At 42.3% G+C, this 26,393-nt stretch overlaps 1 protein-coding gene across 3 annotated transcripts in view; it reads left to right on the top strand.

Annotated features, from left to right (window-relative positions):
• Positions 1-22,818, top strand: part of TMEM242 (transmembrane protein 242) — a 41,705-nt gene extending 18,887 nt beyond the window's left edge. For 2 of the 3 annotated variants that reach the window (XM_029058621.2, XM_029058620.2), the window contains one exon: positions 21,109-22,818. In XM_029058621.2, the coding sequence (XP_028914454.1) occupies positions 21,109-21,207 (99 nt within the window). In that variant the 3' untranslated portion in view covers positions 21,208-22,818. Of the gene's footprint in view, positions 1-12,414; positions 12,514-21,108 lie in introns of all 3 variants that reach the window. The other variant, XR_003756997.2, reaches the window with a different exon arrangement.
• Positions 22,819-26,393: the final 3,575 nt, after the last annotated feature.

Genomic DNA, 26,393 nt, shown 5'->3' with positions numbered 1-26,393 from the left:
CAAATGGCAATGTTTGAACATCATGCACATATTTTTTCCTTCTTTAGATTAGTATCTGTGAGATTTGAAATCCCCATAAATTGCAAAGGAATGAGGAAATTAGGCCAAGTTTGGGGTATCCTGAGAAAAAGTTTGTTAATGTGGTAAAGTTAGTAGTTAAACAGATTACCTAATAGAAGTTCTTGTCTTGTTTTATGCTGTCGAGTTGTTTCTGATTCATAATGACTCCATCGACACATCTCGCCCAGAACGTCCCACTTCCATCAGCAATCATTCTGGTAGTGTATCCGTAGAGTTTTCTTGGCAAAAATAGAAGAAGTGGTTTACCATTGCCTTCTGCGCAGTGAACTTGAGTCTCCGCCCTCGACTCTCCCATGCCACTGCTGCCCAGCATAGGGGAGTTGTAACTTGTAGCAGACTGCCTCCACTCCGTAGCCACCGCCCAAGCTAGAAATGGAATGGATATGCCTCTACTTGACTCTCCCTCTTGTAGCCAAGACTGGTAGAGTACTGGAAGCTCTCCAGGTACCATCCTGAGAGGGATAAGTAAGGATAAAGTATAATAATAATAATTAGAGAAGCAGCGTGGCTCAGTGGAAAGAGCACGGGCTTTGGAGTCAGAGGTCATGAGTTCGAATCCCAGCTCTGCTACTTGTCAGCTGTGTGACTGTGGGCAAGTCAGTTAACTTCTCGGTGCCTCAGTTACCTCATCTGCAAAATGGGGATTAAGACTGTGAGCCCCACGTGGGACAACCTGATTCCCCTATGTCTACCCCAGCGCTTAGAACAGTGCTCTGCACATAGTAAGCGCTTAACAAATACCAACATTATTAATATTATTATAATGGCATGTGTTAAGCACTGTTGCGAAGCACTATGTGCGAAGCACTGTTCTAAGTGCTGGGATAGATACAAGGGGATCAGGTTGTCCCACTTGGAGCTCACAGTCTTGATCCCCATTTTACAGATGAGGTAACTGAGGCACAGAGAAGTTAAGTGACTTGCCCAGTGTCATACAGCTGGTAAAGTGGCGGAGCCGGGATTAGAACCCACGAGCTCTGACTCCCAAGCCCGGGATCTTGCCACTCAGCCACACTGCTTCTCGTGGCTCACAAGTATCAAAGCGATAGAGGTGACTGATAGGTTTACAGAGGTTGGAGTAATGGGAATTAATCGGGGAAGGGTTGTTTGAGGAAATGGGATTTTGGGAGGGTGGGTGGTACAAGCCAGGGAAACAGCGTGACCAGAGGGACAGAGCTAGACTAGTTTAGTGAGAGGTGCAGTTATAAGATTAATTTGGGAGGAAAAAAAGAGATTTGTAGAGAGTAGTGGTTAAAGAGAGCATGTACAAAAGGCAGGGTGAACGGGTGAGGACCTTGAAACCAACTTTAAGGATATTTTGTGGACGCAGGGGGATATGGAAAGTCACTGGGGCGGGTTTGAGGACTGAAGAGATGTGTGTTGAGTGCTTCAGGAGAATTTGCATGGTAGTGTATACTATAGATTGGAAGGGGAAGAAGACAGAGGCAGGGGGGTCAGTGGCGAAGCTAATAGAATAATCTAGCTACCTTCCAATCAGAGCTTAGGGGTGAGTGGTTGCTGTTGGGGAGGAGAGGAAGAAATGGATCTGCAAGATGTGTAAGAAGAACCAGCAGGATTTGGGAATAGATTGAATGTGGGAGTTGAAGGGCAATGAGGAGTAGTAGATGACAGGGAGGTTTGGGTTTCTGGAACAGAGGATGGTGATTTATTGACTGAGATGGAGACAGTCGGTGGAGGAGTGGGTTTAGGGAGAACGACAAGTAGTTCAGTTTTAAATACATCGTATTGGGATTGGGATATCCAAGTGGAGATATCCAAGTGCTTAGTACAGTGCTTTGAACACATTAAGTGCTCCATAAATCTGAATGGAGATGTCCTGAAGGCATGAGGTGGTACGGGACTACAGGTTTGATGAGAGTGGAATTTGGATGTCACCCATGTAGAGTGGTTGCTGAAACTGTGGGAGTGGATAAACTTCTCCAGAGAAAAGTCAGGGACCCAGAACACAGGCTTCTAGAATCCTCACTGTAAGGAAATGAAAGCAGAAGCTGGCCTGTGAGACTTGAGAAGCAGCAACCAGAGAGGCAGAAGGAGAACCAAAGAGCATTTGATCTTATTTTGAGGTGGGAGCGGTCTGCAGTGTCAGAAGCAGCTGAGTGATTGAGGAGGATCAGGACAGAGGTAGCCTTTTGGGTTTGGCTGTAAGGAGATCCGTTTTTGACCTTAGGAAGTTATGGTTATACTTACTCTCACAAATGCTTAGTACAGTGCTCTGCAAACAGTAAACGCTCAGTAAATAAAATTGAATGGAAGTGCGGTCCCGGTGGATTGAAAACCTCACTGTAGCAGGCTGAGAAGAGAATTGGAGAGGAAATGAGTGCAGCGGGTGTGGATATATCCCTATTTGTTCTAACTTTTCTGTTTGATTCATTTGCTATAAATGTTTTATTGTGCCACTTAGAAATTCAGCTAGTGATATAGCTTCAGCGTTTGATAATTAAGACTTTAGCCATAACCTTTAAGTGTTTTCTCCAGTGTGCCCCATGTTTGTTCCAAGTAGATATGAAGAAAGGTCACCGGATTGGATACATCAAAGGGCAGGACACATAGAGTTCTAAATGTAGCCAAGAATACATAAGAATGAAGCTAATTTGATCTTCGATGAGAGAGTAGAGCATAAAACCATGCCATTTTTGACCAAAATTGACTGATTCTCAATTTAAATAATTCTGGTTTACATGCTACTGTAGAATTTGCTCAGACTTTCAGAGAGCACTCATTCTCTGCCTCATTTGGTAAAAATAATTCCTTATTTGTAATATCCAGTTCAAAATGACTCTTGGAACACGAGTGCTAATTCTGTTCTGTTACACTCTCCCAAGTGCTTAGTACAGTGTTCTGAAAATAGTAAACACTCAATATATACCACTGATTGAGTTAGACCTTGAGAGCCCAATTTAAAGAAATGTACTCAAGTTATTTGTAAGTACAATTGAAATGCACTTGTCTATTACCGGTAGTGTCTCTTAGCAAGCACAATAAGCCAAACAGGAGCTCAGACTAGCCAAATTGGTCAGTAGATCCCATAGTGGGAGTCAAAATTCCAAGAACAGTGGTTTTTCCAGGCAAAGAAGGTAGCTGGGATGAGGCCCAAGATTAGACAGAAAAATCAGTATCTAACTTGCTTTGTTGGGGGTTTTTCCTTTCCATCACCGGAAGGAACTTGTTTTTCCAGAGCAGTTATTTATCATTGTTATTATAACGCTTCTTAATCTAGACTTGTCTCTTTAAGTGACACATTTGATCAAGAATGATAGGTGTTAATTAGAAATTTCCATTCTTTAGTCTTCCTTTAAATCAAACAGTACTGCTAAAATATTGCCAAAATGAAGTTACATATTGAAAATTAATCATTTGAGACTTCTATTCCCATAGCTCAGCAGTTTTAGAAACAATATTACACTAACTAGCTGATACTATTGAAATATTCCTAGAATGTTAATGTTTTTGTCTTCCTTTCTTCTGGACTTCTTCCATGTTCTTTCCTACTCTTGTGTTCCTCTCCCAATTTTTGTCATTTTCCTAATCTTACCAACTCTCCCCTTCTTGTTTCTCTATGCCCTTCTCTCATTGTCTCCTAGCAATCAACCAATCAGTAGTATTTATTGAGTTCCTGTGCTGTGCATGATTCCATCCTTCAAGTACCTTACGATCTAGTGAGGGAGATAGACACTAAATAAATTAGAGGTTGGAAAAAGTAACTGAATATAAAGCTATGCACTACATAAGTGCTTTGGGGAGGTGGGGGTGGTTAATTCCCAAGTAGTTAAGTTATGTGGAAGTGCTGAAGTGTCAACAGGGGGCAAGTAGGATGGGGAGATGAGAGATTGATCAGGGAAGGCCTCCTGGAGGAGATGTGATTTCAGAGGGCCTTGAAAATGGGGAGAGCAGAAGTCTACCTGATTTGAGATGAGACGCCTATCCTTCCACTTGGCCTCAACCTTACTTCCTGGGCAAACTGTGTTATGCAGAAGCACTGAACTACCCACTATAGGTTTGTTTTTGGTGCACTTTGGCACATTATTTTTATCCAGCTGTTCATTCATCTTCAACACTCCTGTGTAGTATGGTCCTGATAACTGATAGTGTGACTAGTACAAGATTTGGCATTAGAACTAAGAGATGAGCAAAGATCACTCTGTTGTAAGAATCTCCTGGCAAAGATTCTTACTTTGGAAATAGTTCCTGTCAAACTAGGATCTGTAGGAGAATAAAACTTTCCTTTTAATGCTAGCACATTTGCAGTCCCGGCTCTGCCACTTATCTTCTGTGTGACCTAGGGCAAGTCACTTCACTTATCTGCCTCAGTTCCATCATCTGAATAATGGGGATTAAATCCTCCCTCCTATTTAGAGTGTGAACCTCATATGGGAAGGGACTGTGTCTGACCTGATGATGTTGTATATTATCTCAGCACTTCAGTAAAGTGCCTGGCACCTAGTAAGGGATTAACAAATACCATTAAAAAAAAGTAGGGGGCGAAAGCTGATTGAATGGCTTAAAGCCAATGGTCAGAAGTTTCAGCTTGTTTGGGAGAGGAATAAGCTGCCTTTGGAGATGGGGAGGTATGTGCAGAGAGATGTTTTAGAAAAATGATCCAGGCACCAGAGTGTAGTAAGGAGAGGGAAGAAGCTGGAAAACAGGGAGGTCAGTGTAGAGGCTGATATGGCCAATGCTTGGACCAGCAGGGTTTGGATTCATTCAATTCAATAGTATTTATTGAGCGCTTACTATGTGCAGAGCACTGTACTAAGCGCTTGGGATGAACAAGTCGGCAACAGATACAGTCCCTGCCGTTTGACGGGCTTACAGTCTAATCGGGGGAGACGGACAGACAAGAACAATGGCAATAAATAGAGTCAAGGGGAAGAATATCTCGTAAAAACAATGGCAACTAAATAGAATCAAGGCGATGTACAATTCATTAACAAAATAAATAGGGTAATGGAAATATATACAGTTGAGATGACAAGCAAGGGGTGGTTTTTGGAGATATTTTGAAGATAGAACCCACAGGATTTTGTGACTGACAGAATATGTGAGTCGAAAGAGAAATGAGTCAAGGGTTGTGGCCTTGTGAAACAGAGGATGGTGATGTCAACAATGATGAGAAACTTGTGGGGAGGAGAGGGCTTGGGAGAGAAGAGGATTTCATTTTTGACATGTTGAGCTTGAGGTGTCAGCTGTCGTGAAGGCAGAAGAGAGTGCTAAATTGCAGAAAGGAGAGGTCAGAGCTGGTGAGAGATTTGGGAGTCCTACATATAGATATAGATGGTAAATGAAGCCATGAGAAAGGGTGAGCTCCCTAAGGGAGTTGATACAGATTGAGAGACCCCACTCATCACCACAGTTACGGAGTGGGAGGCAGAGTGGGAGAAGGAATAACTAGAAGGGTAGGGGGAGAACTGTGAGCCCATTGTTGGGCAGGGATTGTCTCTCTCTGTTGCCAAATTGTACATTCCAAGCGCTTAGTACAGTGCTCTGCACATAGTAAGTGCTCAATAAATACAATTGAATGAATGATAAAAAGGAATAGACTGTCAGAGAAGCAGAGTAGCCTAGTGAAAAGTGAAAAGAGCACGAGCCTGCATGTCCTAAGGACCTGGGTTCTAATCCCCACTCTGCCACTTGTCGGTTGTGTGACCTTGGACAAGTCCTTTGAACTTCTGTGCCTCAGTTACTTCATTTGCAAAATGGGAATAAGATTTGAACCCCATGTGGGACATAGGCTTAGTCGAACCCAATTTACTTCTATCTACCCAAGTGCTTAGTATAGTAGGTGAGTAGGAAATTTGGGGGAATTCATGCCTGTTTTGTCAGTGAAGTAGCTGGCAAGGTCTTCAGGGGAAAAAGATGGGGGAGGCATGGGACCTGAAGGTTTAAGGAGGGGGTTAGACTAAGAATAGTAATAATAATTTTTTTTTTAAGTGGTAGCACTTACTATGGGCCAAGCACTGTACAAAGTGCTGGGACAGATGCAAGCTATCTCTCTTTCTCTCGTGTATATATATATATTTATATTAATGTCTGTCTCCCCCTTTAGACTGTAAACTCGCTGTGAGCAGGGAATGTGTCTGTTTATCCTTATATTGTACTCTCCCTAGCACTCAGTACAGTGCTTTGTACACAGTAAGCACTCAATAAATACAGTCGAATGAATGAAAATTTTTTTTAAACATTCACAATCTAAGCAGAAGGGAGAACTGGTATTGAATCCTTATTTTACAAATGAGGAAACTGAGGCACAGAGAAACTAAGTTAAGAAGTTGGTCTCTGCAAAGAGATGTGTAATATGCCGTTAATGTAACATTACATTACATTATGTTACATTACATTACGTTACATTAACGGCATTATTGTATGCCGTTACAAAGAAGCAGCTTGGCTCAGTGGAAAGAGCCCAGGCTTGGGAGTCAGAGTTCATGGGTTTGAATCCCAGCTCTGCCACTCATCAGCTGTGTGACTGTGGGCACATCACTTAACTTCTCTGTGCCTCAGTTCCCTCATCTGTAAAAATGGGGATCAACTGTGAGCCTCACATGGGACAACCTGATTACCCTGTATCTACCCCAGCGCTTAGAACAGTGCTCTGCACATAGTAAGCACTTAACAAATACCAAAATTATTAAAACAGAATTGCTATTGTGATGCGTGCGATGCCACCTATGTCTCCTAGTCCCACATCTGTCATGGGCTGTCAGGGACCACCCCTACCATACCAGTGAGGGAGACAAAATCACTTTAAAATTACCATTCCAGATTAAAAAATTGCAATTTGGCAGATTATTCTGGAGCCAGTTGACAAGCACTCCTCCAACTGAATCTTGTTTCCAACACGGGCCTGGAAATCAGAGGATTTGGGTTCTAATCCCGGCTCTGCCACTTGTCTGCTATGTGACCTTGGGCAAGTCGTCATCTCCTCTGTGCCTCAGTTTCCTCATCTGTAAAATGGGGATTCACTACCAGTTCTTCCTCCTACTTAGTTTGGGAAGCTCCTGTGTCTGAACCTGATTATTTACCCAGTGGTTAGTACAGTACTTGGCACATAGTCAGCACTTAACAAATACTATTATCATCATCATACCCTCCCAAATGCTCAGTACAATGCTCTGCACACAAGTGTTCAATAAATAGCATCGACTGATAATAGTTTACAATCAATTTATGATAATAAATATGGTGTTTAAGTATTTATGCCAAGCACTGTGCTGGGGTAGAGAGAAGATAATTAGGTCAGACATAAGCCCTGTCCCACATGGGAATCATATGCAGTTAATTGAAAAGTGCATCAGTGTGCAAATATATAACTGCAAAATACAGCCCATCTACAGGAAAGCGTTTGTGTACCAGTGCAGGAATATCAAATACATAAGAAGGGATATGGAATCAGGCCAGGTCTTCACTGATAGTGTTAAGGGGGAGTAGATAATTTGAACCATTTTTCATATATTTTGGGCAAAAAACCCAAATTCACTGTAGACTTATATTTTATCTGAGAAACAAAACTGGAGAGGACTTTACCATCCTTTATTGATTGTATTGAACCACAGCTACCTCTGCTGGAAATTAGAGGAAATAAAATTTCAAATGCTTAATTTAAAGTAGGCTATTTCTATTTCTTATTAGCATCCTTCTTTTGTTTTCTGATGTTTTAAAAAAAACTTGTTGAAAGCTCCTTTTGATTCACCCTTTGGAATTTTTCATTTTTTTGCAATGACAGATTTTTTTTGCAATGTCATGCAATGCAGTGTCATTTTTTTGCAATGACAGACCACTCAATCTCCAAGGGCTCCTTCCCCTCTGCCTTCAAACATGCCCACGTCTCCCCCATCCTAAAAAAACCCGCTCTTGACCCCACTTCCCCCTCCAGTTATCGTCCTATCTCCCTACTACCCTTCCTTTCCAAAATCTTAGAACGAGTCGTCTACAATCGATGCCTAGAATTCCTTAACTCCCATTCTCTCCTAGACCCCCTCCAATCTGGCTTCCGTCCCCTCCACTCTACCGAGACTGCTCTCTCTAAGTTCACCCATGACCTCCTTCTTGCCAAATCCAATGGCTCCTACTCCATTCTGATCCTCCTTGACCTCTCTGCTGCCTTTGACACTGTCGACCATCCCCTCCTCCTCCATACCTTATCTCACCTTGGCTTCACGGACTCTGTCCTCTCCTGGTTCTCCTCTTACCTCTCTGGCCGATCATTCTCGGTCTCCTACGCTGGAGCCTCCTCCCCCTCCCATCCTTTAACTGTTGGAGTTCCTCAAGGGTCAGTTCTTGGCCCTCTTCTGTTCTCCATTTACACTCACTCCCTCGGTGAACTCATCCGCTCTCACGGCTTTGACTACCATCTCTACGCAGATGACACGCAGATCTACATCTCCGCCCCTGTCCTCTCCCCCTCCCTTCAGGCTCGCATCTCCTCCTGCCTCCGGGACGTCTCCACCTGGATGTCGGCCCGCCACCTAAAACTCAACATGAGCAAGACTGAGCTCCTCATCTTCCCTCCCAAGCCCGGTCCGCTCCCAGACTTCTCCATCACCGTGGATGGCACGACCATCCTTCCCGTCCCGCAGGCCCGCAATCTCGGTGTCATCCTTGACTCGTCCCTCTCGTTCACCCCACACATCCTATCCGTTACCGAGACCTGCCGGTTTCACCTCTACAATATCGCCAAGATCCGCCCTTTCCTCTCCACCCAAACGGCTACCTTACTGCTACGGGCTCTCGTTATATCCCGGCTAGACTACTGTGTCAGCCTTCTCTCTGACCTCCCTTCCTCCTCTCTCGCCCCGCTCCGGTCTATTCTTCACTCCGCTGCCCGGCTCATCTTCCTGCAGAAACGATCTGGGCATGTCACTCCCCTTCTTAAACAACTCCAGTGGTTGCCTATCGACCTCCGCTCCAAACAAAAACTCCTCACTCTAGGCTTCGAGGCTCTCCATCACCTTGCCCCTTCCTACCTCTCCTCCCTTCTCTCTTTCTACCGCCCACCCCGCACGCTCCGCTCCTCTGCCGCCCACCTCCTCGCCGTCCCTCGGTCTCGCCTATCCCGCCGTCGACCCCTGGGTCACGTCCTCCCGCGGTCCTGGAACGCCCTCCCTCCTCACCTCCGCCAAACTGATTCTCTTTCCCTCTTCAAAACCTTACTTAAAAATCACCTCCTCCAAGAGGCGTTCCCAGACTGAGCTCCTCTTCCCCCTCTACTCCCTCTGCCATCCCCCCTTTACCTCTCCGCAGCTAAAGCCTCATTTTCCCCTTTTCCCTCTGCTCCTCCACCTCTCCCTTCCCATCCCCACAGCACTGTACTCGTCCGCTCAACTGTATATATTTTCGTTACCCTATTTATTTTGTTAATGAATTGTACATCGCCTTGATTCTATTTAGTTGCCATTGTTTTTACGAGATGTTCTTCCCCTTGACGCTGTTTAGTGCCATTGTTCTTGTCTGTCCGTCTCCCCCGATTAGACTGTAAGCCCGTCAAACGGCAGGGACTGTCTCTATCTGTTGCCGACTTGTTCATCCCAAGCGCTTAGTACAGTGCTCTGCACATAGTAAGCGCTCAATAAATACTATTGAATGAATGAATTTAACCACTGCCATAAAAAAAATTGTCCTTTGTCTACTTAAAAAAAAGGTCCACTCATACTAAGCCAGATCAGTACACTATTTAGATCAGAATTTTGTCTGCAGCAGTGACTAGAGATGTGAATGAGAACTGTTTCTGTCCACTCTTTATCCTCACCCTCTATCTAGCCTAATAATAACTGTGGTCCTTATTAAGCACTTACTATGTCCCAAGTACTGTTCTAAGCACTGGGGTAGATAAAAGTTAATCAGGTTTGACATGGCCCCTGTCCCATATGGGGATCCCAGTCCTAATCCCCATTTTTCAGATGAGATAACTGAGGCCCAGAGAAGTTAAGTGATTTGCCCAAGCCCACACAGCAGATAAGTGGAAGAGCTGGGATTAGAACTCATGATCTTCTGACTCCCAGGCCCATGCTCTATCCACTACACCATGCTGGGTCGGACCTGCACCTCTGCTTCTGGTGCTTGCAGTTCAAGGGTGAATTGCAAGTAGGCGGGTCTCTAAATGGAACTAAAAAACAACTGCCCTTAGGGTCATCCACCCCTATATACAGTCAGGAAGCCAGAACCTACGTTCTTAATCCCCACGTTAAGTAAAATTTATATCGCACCTTGACAAGTCCCGCGAGTTCCTGACACAGCATCATGTTCTCTCCAGGTAATCTACATCATCAGAAGGACATTCCCTGATTGCTTAACAGCTTTCTGTACAAAACATTGTGGAAACAGACACATGTTATGGGAGATCTCACTGTATCAGTTTTTCTTTCCATTATCCTCCAAGAGATCCGTTAATAATAAATTTATTGATACTTTGTGCTGAACTCACTTTTTGTGATTTCTCCACCTCATCAGCATTTACTCAGCACCTGCTGTACACTAAGCCCTCTGGAAGATGCTCATTAACACCCGCAAGAAGTAAAAAACAAGGTCCCTCTTGAGGATCTTACAGTTTAGGGCTGGCACAAATTGCACATACACTAGGGAAATAGCAAAGCATAGCTCATGGTGAAAACAAAATGGGCAATTAAATGCATAAATAGAAAAATATTCATGAGTGCTACAGGTGACTGACTGGATAACACGGTATTGGGGATTAATCTGCTCTTAGAGGAACTGGCATTTTAGGAAGTCCTAGAAAGTGGGGAGGGGACACGGTTTGGCAGATTTGAGGGAAGGGGGAAAGACTTGTGCAGTGGCTCGGGTCTGGGCTAGTTGAGAGCCTGGGGGTTATCTTTCCTACCTGCAGGGTGAAGAAATGACTCCTTTTATTTGTCTTGAACCTTCTATATGACTCCACATTCTTAGTATAGCACTGTGTCCACAGTGGGATTTTAGTAAATACATTTGATGTTGATTCCTCTCGCACAGCTTCCAACTGTGCTCCTTCCTTTTTGGATTTGCAATATTGTTATTCTGCAAGGCCTAATCACCTTCCATAGTCTTCATGGTTTTGTATATTTTGAATCCCACCACATGGCTTAATGGACAGAGCATGGGCCTGGGAGTCAGAAGGTTATGGGTTCTAATCCTGACTCCGACACTTGTCTTCTGTGTAACCTTGGGCAATTCACTTCCCTTCTCTGGGCTTCAGCTTCCCTCATCTGTAAAATGGAGATTGAGACCGAGCCCCACATGGGACAGGGACTGTGTCCAACCCAATTTTATTATTATTAGTAGCAATAATAATAATTTTGGTACCTACTAAGCACTTACTTTGTGCCGAGCACTGTTCTAAGCACTAACTAGGATAGATACAAGTTAATCAGGTTGGACAAAGTCCCTGTCCCACATGAGGCTGACACTCTTAATCCCCATTTTTTACAAATGAAGTAACGGAGACAAAGAGAAGTGAAATGACTTGCCCAAAGTCACAAAGCAGACAAGTACTGGAGCTGGGATTTGAACTCATGAGCTTCTTACTCCCAGGTCCCTGCCTTTTCCACTATACCATGCCTGTATCCACCCCATGTGCTTAGTACAGTACCTGGCACATAGTAAATGCTTACCAAATACCACAATTATTATTATTAAATATCAACCCAGCTTCCATATTTCTAGACAGAACGGACTTTGTTCAGTCTGCTTTTGTAGAGAAGCTGCTCCATCTCCCTGATGATTTTTGTTGCCCTTCATTCCCATTCCATCCTTTCTAAGGTGCTCTACTGAATGGAATATTCCTGGATGGATGGTTATATGAAACGGAAAAGCCATCTTTTCTTTCTCTCTCTACCCCTCCTGATGGTGCCTAGCATTTGTGTCGGTCTTTTTCCTTTCTGCTCCTGCACATAAGTGCCCCGTAAATACCATTGATTGCCCCTCGAAAAGCAATTCAACAACACACCTCTCCCCTCTGAACCAGTGCTATCTGAACATCTCGAAAAACAATTCAACAACACACCTCTCCCCTCTGAACCAGTGCTATCTGAACGGTGCTCCTTCGGATGACAGAGACCCGGGAAAGGCACACCAGTCTGTTTTCATTCTTTCATCCAATTGTATTAAGTGCTTACTGTGTGCACAGCACTGTACTAAGCACTTGGGAGAGTAGAATACAATGCTACGTACAGAGCATGCAAGAGATTCTCTAAGACCACCTCCTTCATAGATGCGGTCTTGTCGACAGGACATCGCTTTTGAACCCTAAGCCAACTCTGTTATACTGATCTAATGATTTTAAGTCAATTAAAGAGTTTAATGTTTCTCATGCTTTATCATTTATAGGAATGAACTGAAGGGCTGCCTGCCATTTGGTCCATGAAGCATTCTGACTTTAGTTCATAGAAAGAAACAGACTAAGTGCAAGTGAATTACTATGACATAGTAAGTACTTAATAAATACCACAATTATTATTAAGTACGAACCCAACTTCCATATTTCCAGACAGAATGGTCCTTGTCTATTAACAGATACAAAGATTATTAACTGATACAGTGCTTTCTTTTGAATTTGGCTCAAAGTCTGTATGAGACTAGTAGTGGTCCTAGAGAAAAAGAAAAGTTACACACACACAAAGAAAGTGAATTTAAATCTGTAGTTAATAAAGAATATAAATAGTATTTGAATAACCACTGGTTGCATTGAACTGTACTAAGTGATATGTTCCTGGCTTACACACTTAATGGGAGCTTACACTCTAGAATTATTCTTTCATCTTCAAGCAGAAATCATTGTGAAATACTCTTTTCCCAGGTGCTGTGCATAATTCTTATTATAAAATAGGTATCTTCTACATGACTTCTTTGTTCATTAGTGCTAGCCTTCTGGAATTGGTTCTTTTTCTTTAAAAAAGAGAAGTTTTGTTGGAACACTTTCTTTTGCCTTTAAAGCAAAAAATAACCTAAGGATTATTTATGTGGACTCTGTAACTAATAGACAGTGTTATCTGTTAAAATGATATTTATTTTACCCTAGCAATATTGCTTTATATGGCTATAAAAATTCAGAGAAAATGTTTTATATGGGAATTTGACCTTTCAATAGCGGATGCAAGTAGCTTTTTGACATAGATCTGATTGCTTTTCACAGTCATCTGTGAAACCACCATCTTAAGATGAATAATGAACCCAACAAACCAGTAAAAAGCATGAAGACTGGTGAGAGCCCAGTAGAACTTCTAGGTTGTCATATAAGTGGCAGAAGCAGCATGACCTAGTGGCTAGAGCATGGGCCTGGGAGTCAGAAGGATCTGAGTTCTAATCCCGGCTTTGCCACTTTTCTGCCATATAACCTGGGGCAAGCCACTTCACTCTGTTTCAGTTACCACATTTGTAAACTGGGGATTAAAACTGTGAACCCTTTGTGCAACAGGGACCATGTCCAACCTGATTTCCTTGTATCCACCCCAGTGCTTAGTACAATGCCTGGTACATAGTAAGCACTCAACAAATACCATTATTATTATTATGAGATAGCCTTAGATCAAAGATAAGAGGCTCTCAAAGTAGGGTGGAAAGTTCAAATTTGGGAAGGTTGGGGGAAAACAGGAAGACTGACAGAGAAACGGTTGATGGTGGCTGCTTCTGAATAATTGGGAGGAGCAATCTGAATAGCATTTCTTCTCTTCCTCATTGCTTTCACTGCAGTCCTAATCCTCTCCTTATACCCCTCCAGGGAACATGCTTGAAGTTCACATTCTGATTACAATCTGCCAGAATGCCCCTTATAACATCTTCTTATCCTGGTTCTTGATGCAGCATGGCCAAGTGGATAGAGTACAGCCCAAGAGTCAGAAGGACCTGGGTTCTAATCCTGGTCTGCCACGTGTCTGCTGTGGGACCTTGGGCAAGTCACTTCACTTCTCTGCTCCTCAGTTCCCTCATCTGTAAAATGGGATTGAGAGGGTGAACACTATGTGAGACAGGGACCGTGTCCAACCCAATTACCTTGTATCTACCCCAGCACGTAGTAGAGTGCTTGTATCTACCCATAGTAGGAGCTTAATAAATACCACAATTATGATTACTCTTATTATTGATGGACCTTACCAGAAATCACCAAATCATCATGAGCTTCCTAATACTGTTTCACCATCTCCCCTAAGAGGCCTTAGCTCTATAGTAAAATTATAGAAGGCCTTTCTGATGTCATTTTAAACTGATTGAAAATAGCATCTTATTTTAGGTTAACACATGTAGTAAGAACTCCTTGATAAACTTTATTTCCTATTCTGTGGTGACTGTAACAGACCTATGGCAGTGGTCAAAGACACTTGCTATAAATGTGGAGAAGCAGGATGGTGACACTAAGGTTGAATTCATTAATTTTAAACTAGAAGTAATGAATCTGTTGGTTTTTTTGCATGAAGGAGTCAATATGTGGAAATTTTCCCAAATACTCCTAAATGCTTCCCCTCTGCCCTACAACAGCCTTATTTTAGAAGTAGAACTGAGCCTCAACCATTTTTGGAGCTGGAATGTGCAACAATTCATAGAAAAGATAAACTGAGTCATAAAGGTCCTTTTCTCATGCTGCCTGCCATAAATCAGCTTTTATCACCTCGGGAATAGACGTTATCTTTCTGCCACAGTAAAAAGGCCCGAATAATTCATGAGGAATGTCCATTTGGTTTATTCTTAGGGTTTTCATAACTGGTATCCAGGAAATGGTACATACTAGGGGAAAGACATCTAAGGAGATGAGAATGGACAAGCTAGTTGAAGATTTTACCATAAAAACGGTGCGGGGTTTGCTTTTCTCCTAAATTCCTTTTCAGAAATTACCCGCTGATGCTTAAGTATATATGGACAGTGTATTTGTCTGCTGTGTGACCTTGGGGGACTCACTTCGCTTCTCTGGGCTTTTGCCTGGTTCCCTCATCTCTAAAATGGGGATTAAGATTGTGAACCCTATGTGGGGAAGGGATTCTGTCCAACCTGATTTGCTTGGATCCACACCAGTGCTTAGTACAGTGCCTGGCTCATAGTAAGCGCTTAACAAATACCACAGTTATGAGTATTAGAACTACAAGCTATCAGAGTATACACTTTCTTTTTCTTGAGTTGAATTCTTTTTCATATAGTCATTGCCAGATGCTAATATCTCTGTGCCTCAGTTTATTCATTCATTCAATAGTATTTATTGAGCACTTACTATGTGCAGAGCACTGTACTAAGCGCTTGGAATGTACAAATCGGTAACAGAGACAGTCCCTGCCCTTTGACGGGCTTACAGTTTATCTGAAATGAATAGAATAGCACACACCTACCTTTAGGAAGAATGAAGAGCTTAGTGTTTGCTGTTTCAAATTAGGAAAGTGACAATTTTTGTGCCTCAGTTCCTTCATCTGTAAAAGGATTAAGATCCTGAGCCCCAGAAGGGATATGGACTCTGTGGAACCTGATTAATTTGTACCTACCCCAGTGCTTAATACCGTGCCTGGCTCATAGTAAAAACTTGAATACCCTTAAAAAAAAAAAAGGGAGGAAGGCTTCAAGAACAGTCCAATGCAGAGATGAAATCAGAAGAGGAGTAAATAACAGCAACTAGTCATTGTCAAAGGCGGTAAAGATGAATGATGTGGGATTCAGAAAAGGGTCGAGACAGAGTGAAAACAACATTGAGAAGTGAGGAGCAGGCTGACCCCCTTCCCTTCCCTGAGAGACCTGATGAGTGAGTGAAGATTGAGGCCCTTTTGAGAGAGAGCAGCATTGTACTCTGTCATCAGGTGAAAGCCCAGCAACAAGTTGAGAATTCACTCATTCATATTTACTGAGTGCTTTCTGTGAGGAAAGCACTCTAAGCACTTGGGAGAGTACATTGTAACAATAAACAGACACACTGCTGACAGTTTGCCCACGATGGAGCAAGGCAATGTAGAATGAAATTAATTCTGGGTAAGGAGGACTCAGGGAGATAGAGATTCAAGATGGAGGTGTGAGGCGCCAGTATGTTTTGCAGGGAGGGAAGGCAAGGGAGAGGGGGCTGGTGAGCATTGGAAGATTGAGAACATGATTTGAAGGCGAGCTTGGGTGTTGTGGAAGAAGAGAGTGGATAAATAAGAGGGAGAGAGCTATTGGAGAGCTTGAAAGTAAGTGGCAAAGGGTTGTTTCTCCTTGATGTGGAGAGGAATTAGACTGTGGAACAATCAAGTACATTTAACAGAAATTATACATTAAAAAAATGGGCCAGTTAACAGTATGAGCTGTGGATGGAAGAGAGGAGAGTCTGGAGGCTGGGAAGCCAGTGAGGAGGCTGAAGAGAAGGGGGACCCCCAGAGGTAGGCGTTGAGAGGTGGAAGAGGAGCCAGCGATTGAGACAAAAGGAGCAGGGAGATAAGAGAACCATATTGGTAAAAGCAAGGCCGGAAAACATTTCGGGAGAAGGAAGCAGCCACTTGCTCCAGAAAGATTAGGATAGAGTCCAATAGATTTGGCAAAGAAAAGCTCACCTCAAATACTTGGCGTTTATGGTGTCTGTTGGTGCCCATTATTCTTGCAGGTGCCCTGTGTCAGTTCTCCAGATAGGCAGTTGATTAATTATCCGGCTCCTTTCTTTTTCCTCAGCTGTCCTTTGCGGGAAGATAATGTTGCAGCCAATGAGCATCTTTCCATAAAATGAGAATATGTCATATTCTCTGGGACAGAAGGGAAGAATATATTTCCATTACCAATTTCATATTAGGGTTCTATTTATAAGTGGCAGTTTTTCTTTCTCGCAAGGTTTGGTTAATTTGATATGAAAAGACTTGCATAAGAATTGCCAAAAAAATGTTAGTTCCAAAGTTTGACTGCTGAAAATAATTTTTATCAAAATGTGATTTAATAGTAGCAACAGTGTAGCTAACCTTGTCACTCACTTGAAACATTAATTTTCTGTAATCAGTGATCATAATATTTTGATAATTCACTCAGAGGTTTGAGCATGGTAGAAGGTCCAATTTAGGGGAGAGACTGCATTCTGGCATAAAGATCCATCCACTTAAAGTTTGTCAAATACATCTATTTTTAATGCAAGTAAAAGGAGTGGGCTATCTCCCCATCATGCTTAAAATGAATTAATAATTAGGGACTTATTACTTAGCATATTATTTATAGAAAGTCTTCTTTTGACTCCCCTCTTGATGATCTTATTCCCAGAGCTGTCAATGGCCGTGATGAATAATGCGACTGGAATAAGAACAGCTACAACCCAACCAAATGCAAGAAAGACCTCTAGACTGTAAACTCATTGTGGGCAGGGAATGTGTCTGTTATGTTCTATTCTCCCAAGCGCTTAGTACAGTGCTCTGCTCAAAAACTTTTGTTAACTGACTTGGAATTCAGCTCTGGACGAAACCAAATCAGCATTCTTATCTGCATGCAATAGGAAGTGGTGAGGGAAAACTGACCAAAGGATAAGACAGCAATACCCTATTCCATTGCCAGTCAGGGTAGCAGTGGAGCCGTCTTCATTTCCCACTGAAAGCGATATAAGCACTCTCGTTTGCCCAAGGACTAAAATAGAAAATGAGTGATTACAGAAATCCGGGCTGCCTATTATTATAGATCAGATATTGAAAGGATCTCATGTGTGAAAATCTAATTCCAGATTTACTTGATAGAGAAGCCCTTCTTTTCTTATTTTAATCTGAGCAGACACACAAGCACTCTCTGTAATGGAGCAATATTAGATTTTTTTTCCCTGTGTGACATTGTCAGCAGCACACATTAAAGACATCATTAAATGGAAGTTGCTTTTAGGTGCTCTCATTTTTGCCAGCTGAGGTGGGATCATTAGGTTAAAATAGAAAAGAAAATAACAGTGATCTGTAGCTATTAGAGATTATTTAATGCAGTAAAGTATATGATTGGCTTTTAAAAAGAAGCCTGACAGTCAGAGGTGGAACAGTTACTGTAATTTCTTTGGCAGGAAAAGGCAGCATCACTAAATTTTGCAGTTGCTAAAAATAAAGCTCAACTGAGCGAAATCACTTTAGAGAACTGCCTCTGGGAACTGAGCATTTTGGGATATTAAATCAAGGAATGGGTTATGAATTGTTCCTATAGGGCTAGGTTTTAATACATGCTAGCAAAGGCCCTGAGATAGGAAAAAAAAAATTCCAATCCAACCGCCTCCACATCCTTCGCACTTGGAGGGACTGTGGAGTATGACCCATTCGCTCTGTTTACTTCCCTGTTGAGAGGGGGGAAAAAGTAAGTTTTGAAATGTATGCCCTGAAGTTACTTAGGCTAATAAAAATTGAACATTTGAATGATTACTTCCAAAGATTGAATTTTTCAAAGTATTACCTATTAACTTTTATTTTTAAATCAATTACCTTTAGTATAGACTCCAGCGAGAGAGGGATTGAAAATAAAAGTATTTTTATAATGTGTACGTTTAGAAACAGAGAGGGTTGGGATTGCATACAACATATCAATAGCTGTATGAAAATGCATTAAAACGTCTCCCCCTCGGGTGCAGTATGGTTGAAAAAAGTGATTAAAAGCAGAAGGTTCTGGCCTCTGCTAAATCCAGAGAGCACCTGTCATTTGAATGACAATTGGCAACAGTACTCATGGAAAAATTAGCATTAGCAGATGAGAAGCAGTGTGGCATAATGGATAGAAAAGAATATAGAAGTCAGAAGGACCTGGGTTCTAGTCCAAGCTCTACCACTTATCTCCTGTCTGGCCAGGGCAAATCACTTCACTTCTCTGTGCCTCAGTTACCTCATCTGTAAAATGGGAATTAAGACTGTGAGCCCCATGTGGGACATGGACTGTGTCCAACTTGATTAGCTTGTATTTATCCCAGTGCATAAAAATAATAATGGTATTTGTTAGTGCTTACTATGTGTCAAGCACTGTACTAAGCGCTGGGGTGGATACAAACAAATCAGGTTGGACACAGTCCTTGTCCCATATGGATCTCACAGTCTCAATCCCCATTTTACAGATGAGATAACTGAGGCACAGAGACGTGAAGTGACTTGCCCAAGGTCACATAGCAGACAAATGGCGGAGCCGGGGTTAGAACCCTTAACCTCCTGACTCCCAGGCCTGTCCCTTTAGTACAGTATCTGGTACATAGTAAACATTTAACAAATACTATTAAGAAATACGTGCTAAGTCTTGAGCCAAGTTGACCAAAGCACCCATCACAAGAATGGAGAGATATTCAGGTTTGATCTGAAAAGGAAATATTGCAGTGGGATGAAGACTTATCCAGTACAGCATGCCACTTTTTTTGAAGTTTCTCATGATATGATATCATTTAGTCAACAAAGACAGGTCACTGAAAGCAGTATTATGATAAGCAGATCTCTCAAGGACACACTATGATGGTCCCCATTCCAGTAATCACCAAGTGGAAGGGTCCCTGGATCCTCCATCTTCCCACCCTTGCTTCTTCACAGCTTAGTTGGCACAAAGCAAAAAGGGTTGGCAGGCTAAGGAACATCCTTTCCCTATGATTGATCATTGTTTGTTTTCCAGAAAAATGGAAGGAACATGCACGTAGCAAGAGCAAAAAATAACTCTCCCAGCATTGCCACATTCGACGAGTGTGTGCTGGCCCACCATTTTGAAACCTCAGGATCTTGGCTCCCCAGAGACCTCGGCTGACAGTGAATCTCCCAACAACTAATTTGCTGCCCCTGAAAATTGAAAGCATTTTTTCTTAGGGTATTTGTTAAGCACTTACTATGTGCCAGACACTGTACTAAGCACTGGGAAGATGGAAGATAGGTTTGACACAGTCCATGTCCCATATGGGACTCAAACTCTGAATCCCCATTTAAAGGGTGAGGTAACTGAGCCACAGAGAAGTGAAGCAACTTGCCCAAGGTCACACAGCAGGCATTTGGCAGCCAGTATTAGAACCCAGGTCCTTCTGACTCTGAGGCCCATGCTCTAACCTTTGGGCCACACTGCTTCTCAGAGCTTTCTTTTTTTTTTTTCCTTGTGGTGGTGATGCAGAACTGGGCACCTTCAGCACTATTCTCTGCCTGCGCCACCTCTGTGAGTACCAGCAGGAGCACTGAGAAGCATCAGAGTTCCTGATTGCTGTTTCCAGTTTACTTCGGGTTAGCAATAACCACAGAGAAGCAGCATGGCTCAGTGGACAGAGCCCGGGCCTGGGAGTCAGAGGTCATAGGTTCGAATCCCTGCTCTGCCACTGGTCAGCTGTGTGACTGTGGGCAAGTCGCTTCACTTTTCTGTGCCTCAGTTACCTCATCTGTAAAATGGGGATGAAGACTGTACGCCTCACGTGGGACAACCTGATTACCCTGTATCTACCCCAGCACTTAGAACAGTGCTTTGCAAATACATAGTAAGCACTTAACAAATACCAACATTGTTATTATTATTATTATAAAGCCCCAGAAACTGGCCACCGTTTGAACTAAGTCTGCTGCCCAAAGGTAATATAGGTTGGAGGGGGTATACTGAAGAGATTCTAGGTGTCCTCCATTTTGGGAGAGCTGTGGGTGCTCCCCTCATACAGTGTTGAGTCATTGGGTACCACCTAGCGATATAGCTGGAGTTTCCTGTATTAGTTGTTCTGTGTAGGGTTCTGGGTATACTGTAATTCGTCAACATCTGCCAAATTGTACATTCCAAGCGTTTAGTCCAGTGCTCTGCACACAGTAAGTGCTCATTAAGTGCAAATGAATGAATAGAAGAGACAATAATTAGCTCTTATGGTGGGAATAAATAGGAGGTGGACAAAATAGGTGCTGTTTGTCAACCCGAATCTGAAGGGATTTTTTTTAGTGTGTGTGTTAATGTCCATCTAATCCTTTGGAAGAGGATGTTTCTTGTAAGAGGACCAAAATTTGATCTTGACTTTATGTTTGTATTCAGGTACTACTCTTCTCTTTTTACCTTGAGTACTTTCTCTTCAAGTGAAAGATTCCATCTTCAGTGGTTTTGGATATTTTCCTTTCATTTTCACTTGAAATGGCTAAGGGTTCTTTTTCTTCTTCCTCCTAGATGAAAGACTTTCAACATAAAATGCAATCAATATTTCCAACAATTCCCAAGAACCCTGGACCTTCTGTTGAGTGGGAAGAAGTGTTGAAATCCAAATGAAGGAGCATGAAGATATTCCAGAGTGATTGTTACCAAAAAAGTGGATGTCCAAACAATTATGTTGTATAAAAGAAAAGGAAACAAGATTGATTTCTAGCCCGGAAAGTAGCAAAGCAGTGGCTGGACTCGCAGGACAAGTGGCTGTCAATGTTCTCATCAGACTGTATAAAAACTGAAAAACAATGGGTATTTTCTTTAGCCTAGAGTTGAATGAAAAAATGAAGTTTTTCAAGGTTAGGAGGATTGATTTATGACAAGATCTAGAGCCAAAAATCAACTTCCTTCTATGGAGTACAACAATGTGAGAACTTAAATTTCTGTAAACTTTCAAAGCTCCTCCTTGAAAGTAATGTTTATAATAAACAATATTGTTGAGGAAATATTTGCCACATATTTGATTTGCAGACCATCTTGGCAGTTCTAGAATGTACACTGAAAAATAATTTGGCATAATGGAATCATTCTACCTATGATAATGGCTCACTCTGTCAAACTGAATGAACTGCAGGTCCTACCTACAGTGAACAGTTAATTTAGTTGGATCAATCTGGCACATCAGGAAATAGCTGAGCCTCACGCACACAGAATTTTGGTGAAGCACAGTCCAGTTCACTGGGCACCCAAATCCTAAAGCCTGTCATCATTAAACTAAGCTCGCTATGGGACAGGGTACATGTCTACCAACTCATTGTATTGTACTCTCCCAAGTGCTTACTATAGTGATCTGCACACAGTAAGCACTTAATAAATAGGATTGATTGATTGAGAAGACAAAAGGCATGCAACAGTTAAAAAAACATGAGAAAAAGTTATCTTTTTCCCAGGTCATATGGGTATAAAATGAATTTTTACAAACTGATTTGGTGTGCGATGCTTGAACACTGTCTAAAAATGTCTATGTTTGCCTCACTCATAGCAAATGTGGCCTGATGTCATCTTTACTGACCTAACATTTTAAATAGAAAGCCACAAGGATATCTAGTTAACATCTGAGGTGCGGTACAGTACTGTCACCAAATCCTGTCAGTTTTACCTTCACAACATTGCTAAAATCCACTCATAAATGAGTTATCATTTAAGTATTGGGTTAATCACATAGGCTTTTTGAGCCATTGAGTGTATTTAAGTGATTTTGGATGGCGTAGAAGGGATGAAGTGGCAGTGGGGAGACTAGCAGTGAATCGGGGAAGGCAGCCTGGAGGAAATGTGAGTGCAGAAGAGCTCAAGATGGGGAGAGCAGTAGTCTGATGTGAAGGGATGGGAGGGAGATGAAAATGCAGTATGATGTGTAGCATAGTTTAAGGGAAAGAAAGAGAGCAATCTGGGGTGTGAGTCACCCCCTCTAGTGAGCTGTACAATAAGGCGATGAAGAACAATGCCTAATTGCAGTCCTTAGTTATTGAAGAAAGAAAAGTTTTAAAAAGAACAAGATAACTAATATGTAAATGCTCCCAGTGAAACAGTTTCTGGCTGAATGTTTAATTGTGAGGAGTCTTTATAATTTCTTAGGCTCCAATTAGTCAACTATCAGGCCTAATAAAGTGCATTTGAAATTTATCCTTTATAATGAAACCTTTTAGTTCTAATAAAAAATGAAAAATTAAATGTCAAGTGCATAATACAGCATTTTGCTCTGAAACATGCCAGGTTCAAATTGCTGTGTTAATTAAAACCTGTTTAATCAGGGTCTCGGTTATGAAATCCAGCATTTTAAAAACTACACAGTGTATGTACAGTTGGAATCCACGTTTTTTCATTGTCCAAATGGAGATCACAGTAGAAAAAGATTTCTAGCCTTTACTAAAAAGCAGGGAAAATGAATACCTGATCCTTAGTCCGATTCCAAGTCCAGTGGAAAGAAAAGAGATTCTCTAGAAAAAGTATTCAGCCTCCTTGCTGACCTCCCTGCCTCCTGTTTCTCCCCTCGCCATTCCATACTTCACTCTGCACCCAGGATTGTTTTTCTACAAAAAGTTTCAACCCCTGTTTCCCCATTCCTCAAAACCTCCAGTGGTTGCCCATCCACCTCTGCATCAAACAGAAACACCTTACCATAGGTTTTAAAGCATTCAATCACCTTGCCCCCTCCTACCTGAACTCCCTGATTGCCTTCTACAACCCAGACTGCACACTTGGAATGCCAACCTACTCACTCGCTGCCAACCTCTCCCCCAGATCGTTTCTCTGGACTGAAATGCCCTCCCGCTTCGTATCCAACAGTCACTCTATTTCAATACCTTATTAAAAGCATATCTCCAAGAGGCCTTCTCCCAATTAAGTCCTCATTTCCTCTTCTCCCACTCCCTTCTGCATCATCCTTGCACTTGAATTTGCATCCTTTTTCATCCCTCCCCCAACCTAATAGCACTTATGGACATATCTGTAATTTATTTGATATTAATGTCTATCTTCCCCTCTAGACCATAAGCTCACTGTGGGCAGGAAACGTGTCTACCAACCCGGTTATATTGTACTCTCCCTAGTGCCTAGTACAGAGCTCTGCACACAGTAAGCACTCAATAAATATGACTGATTGAAAAAGAATCTGTAACCACCTAGAAAACAAAAATCTAGATTCAAGTCCTTTTGCTTGCCAAGGTTCTTTTAAATAAGTTTCACAGTGCACTAAAAAAGAGACTTCTAATGGGGATGGAATAGAGGGGGGAAATAATGAATAATTCTGCATTTAAAGCACACACCATTCTTTAGATCTTTCATTCCTTGGGGCAAAGGCAGGGATTTTCCAAATTCTGCTCTGCTCGATGTGAGGTAATGTGCGGTAGTTTACAAGCAGTGGACTCAAATATTTGTCACTGATAATAAGAGAGTTCCAGAAAAATCACTGTGGGATGGTTTAGGGGGCAATTACAAAAAAATGATTGGAAAAAATGTAATGACTGTCACTGTGCTTATTGGATTTTACAGAAACACCACAAAATTTTAAATAGCCCTTGAAAGAGGGCCCCATCACTATATTTGATTCCACATGGCAAGTTTGGCCTGAAATGGCCCAGATTTTTATAGACTGTCCTGGAAAATTTTAGAAATACAAGTTTCCCTCACTAATGGCAGTTTTTCCAACTGCAGTTTGGCTATTTACTTTTCATATTCTGAACACCATTTTTCCTGCCACAGTTATTGTCCCTGGGGTCACTATTGCCCCGATATCACTTTTCAAGCCAACGGTACCCTCACCCACACTCCCAGACTCTGCCTGCAGTGGGCTTGGCGCTTCACTATATCATCTCTTCATTTGAACTTATCATAAAGAATTTATTGTAAATGCTAAAAGTTCACTTGTTCAATTCCTTGTAACTACTGATAGAGTAGTGGCACAAGGCACAATATAATGAGAGCAATTTTACACAGCACTGACCTCAAAAACAACAAACTTCAAATAGTTACCATAACATCTAGCAGTAAAGTTTACTTTGAAATTGCCTTCAACCTGAACAACATTATAAAAGTTCTTTAAAGCTAAGTATAGATTTACCCCATGTTATGGCCACCCACAGTATATGCAACCCAGAGATGAATCATGCACTACTTGCTGGCATATATTAGGAGTTGTAAGTGTCCTTAGATCCAATCCCTGCCAGTAAATACATTCCCTCCCCAATCCCCACCCCTTAGTTGCTATATGCAAAGGCATCGGAGGCTGCTGACCTTCCCAGAATAAGATCCATTTTTCCTCATTTCCCACGCTCTTCTGCATCACCCTGATTTCTTGCTCCCTTTGCTCTCCCCCTGCCACCCAACCCTACAGCACTTATGTATATATCTGTAATTTTATTTATTTGTACTGATGCCTGTCTCCCCCTCTCTAGACTGTGAACTCATTGTCGGTAGGGAATGTCACTGTCTATTGTACTGTACTTTCCCAAATGCTTAGTACAGTGCTCTGAACAGAGTAAGCACTTAATAAATATGATTGAATGAATGGGTAACGAGAGAGGAAAGTGCTTTTTAAGAGAGGGGGAGAGAAGGTTGGAGTGGGCAGAAGGGATGAAATTAGTGGGGTGGGGAAGAGCAGAGGACTGTGGTACGTGTCAGCACCTAGTGTCAGGGACTGGAGTCCCTGGGAACCTGGAGGGTGGAAAGCAGCTACCGCCACCCTCCAGAACCTCTTCAAAAGAGACAGTAAGTGGAAAAAATTATTATTATTATTATGGTATTTGTTAAGCGCTTACTATGTGCCAGGCACCATATTAAGTGGTGGAGTCATTAGCAAATTGGGTTGGACACAGACCTTGTCCTACACAGGGCTCGCAGTTTTAATCCCCATTTTACAGATGAGGTAACTGAGGCACAGAGAAGTGAAGTGACTTGCCCAAGGCCACAAAGCAGACAAGTGGCAGAGTTGGGATTAGAACCCATGACCTTTGCTGACTCCCTGCTGTAGAGGCAAAGAAGTGGGGCCAAAGCCCTGATGTCTGGCTATTGGGAGGGGCCCAGTTGGGATCCGGTTACATGCCCCCTTCCCTTCCCCCAGTCAGTGACAGAGACCATATCCAATTGCCAACTTTCCCAGTGCTTAGTACAGTTCTCTGCACACAGCACTTAATAAATACTATTACTACTACCCCTTAATCAATAATGGTGGCCCAGGACTCACTGATTTAAGGGACTAGGGAGACAGGAAGGGGAGCTAATTAGTTGTATTTATTGAGCACTTATTGTGTGCAGAGCATTGTACTGAGTGCTTGAGAGGATATAATAAAACAACAGACAGACACATACCCTGCCCACGATGAGCAAGGCCAAGCTGAGAGTACAGGGAGAGTCAGGAGAATGTCTAAAAAAAGGGGAGGCAAAGAAGACGAAGGGACGGGGTGGCTTGGAGGGCTTTGATGTGTAATTTGTACTGTCCTAAAGGGCTGGATGGCTGCGTTGGGGCTGCTTCTGGAAAAAAAACACACCTAACTGGGTGTATGTCAATAGGAAAACCTATCCCAGATACAGCCACTTTTGCTAGGAACATAAACCAGCTGAATTGGAAGGTTGTATATAAAAATTATCTTCCCATACTACATTCCCGTTATGCCCAATACAGGCTAAAATACTTTTTAAAAATTATCTCCCAGATCTTGAAATTCACCCATGGTGACCAAAGCAAAGGGTTCCCTGCTTCTTTTGTCCCATTAGCCTTTGAGGTTGCCAGCCGTGGGTCTGCTTAGGAACCCAGC

This window comes from Ornithorhynchus anatinus, chromosome 2, assembly GCF_004115215.2.
Source record: "Ornithorhynchus anatinus isolate Pmale09 chromosome 2, mOrnAna1.pri.v4, whole genome shotgun sequence".
NCBI lineage: Eukaryota > Metazoa > Chordata > Mammalia > Monotremata > Ornithorhynchidae > Ornithorhynchus > Ornithorhynchus anatinus.
Note: the sequence above shows the minus strand (reverse complement) of the source record. Positions and strands in the feature narration are given on the sequence as shown.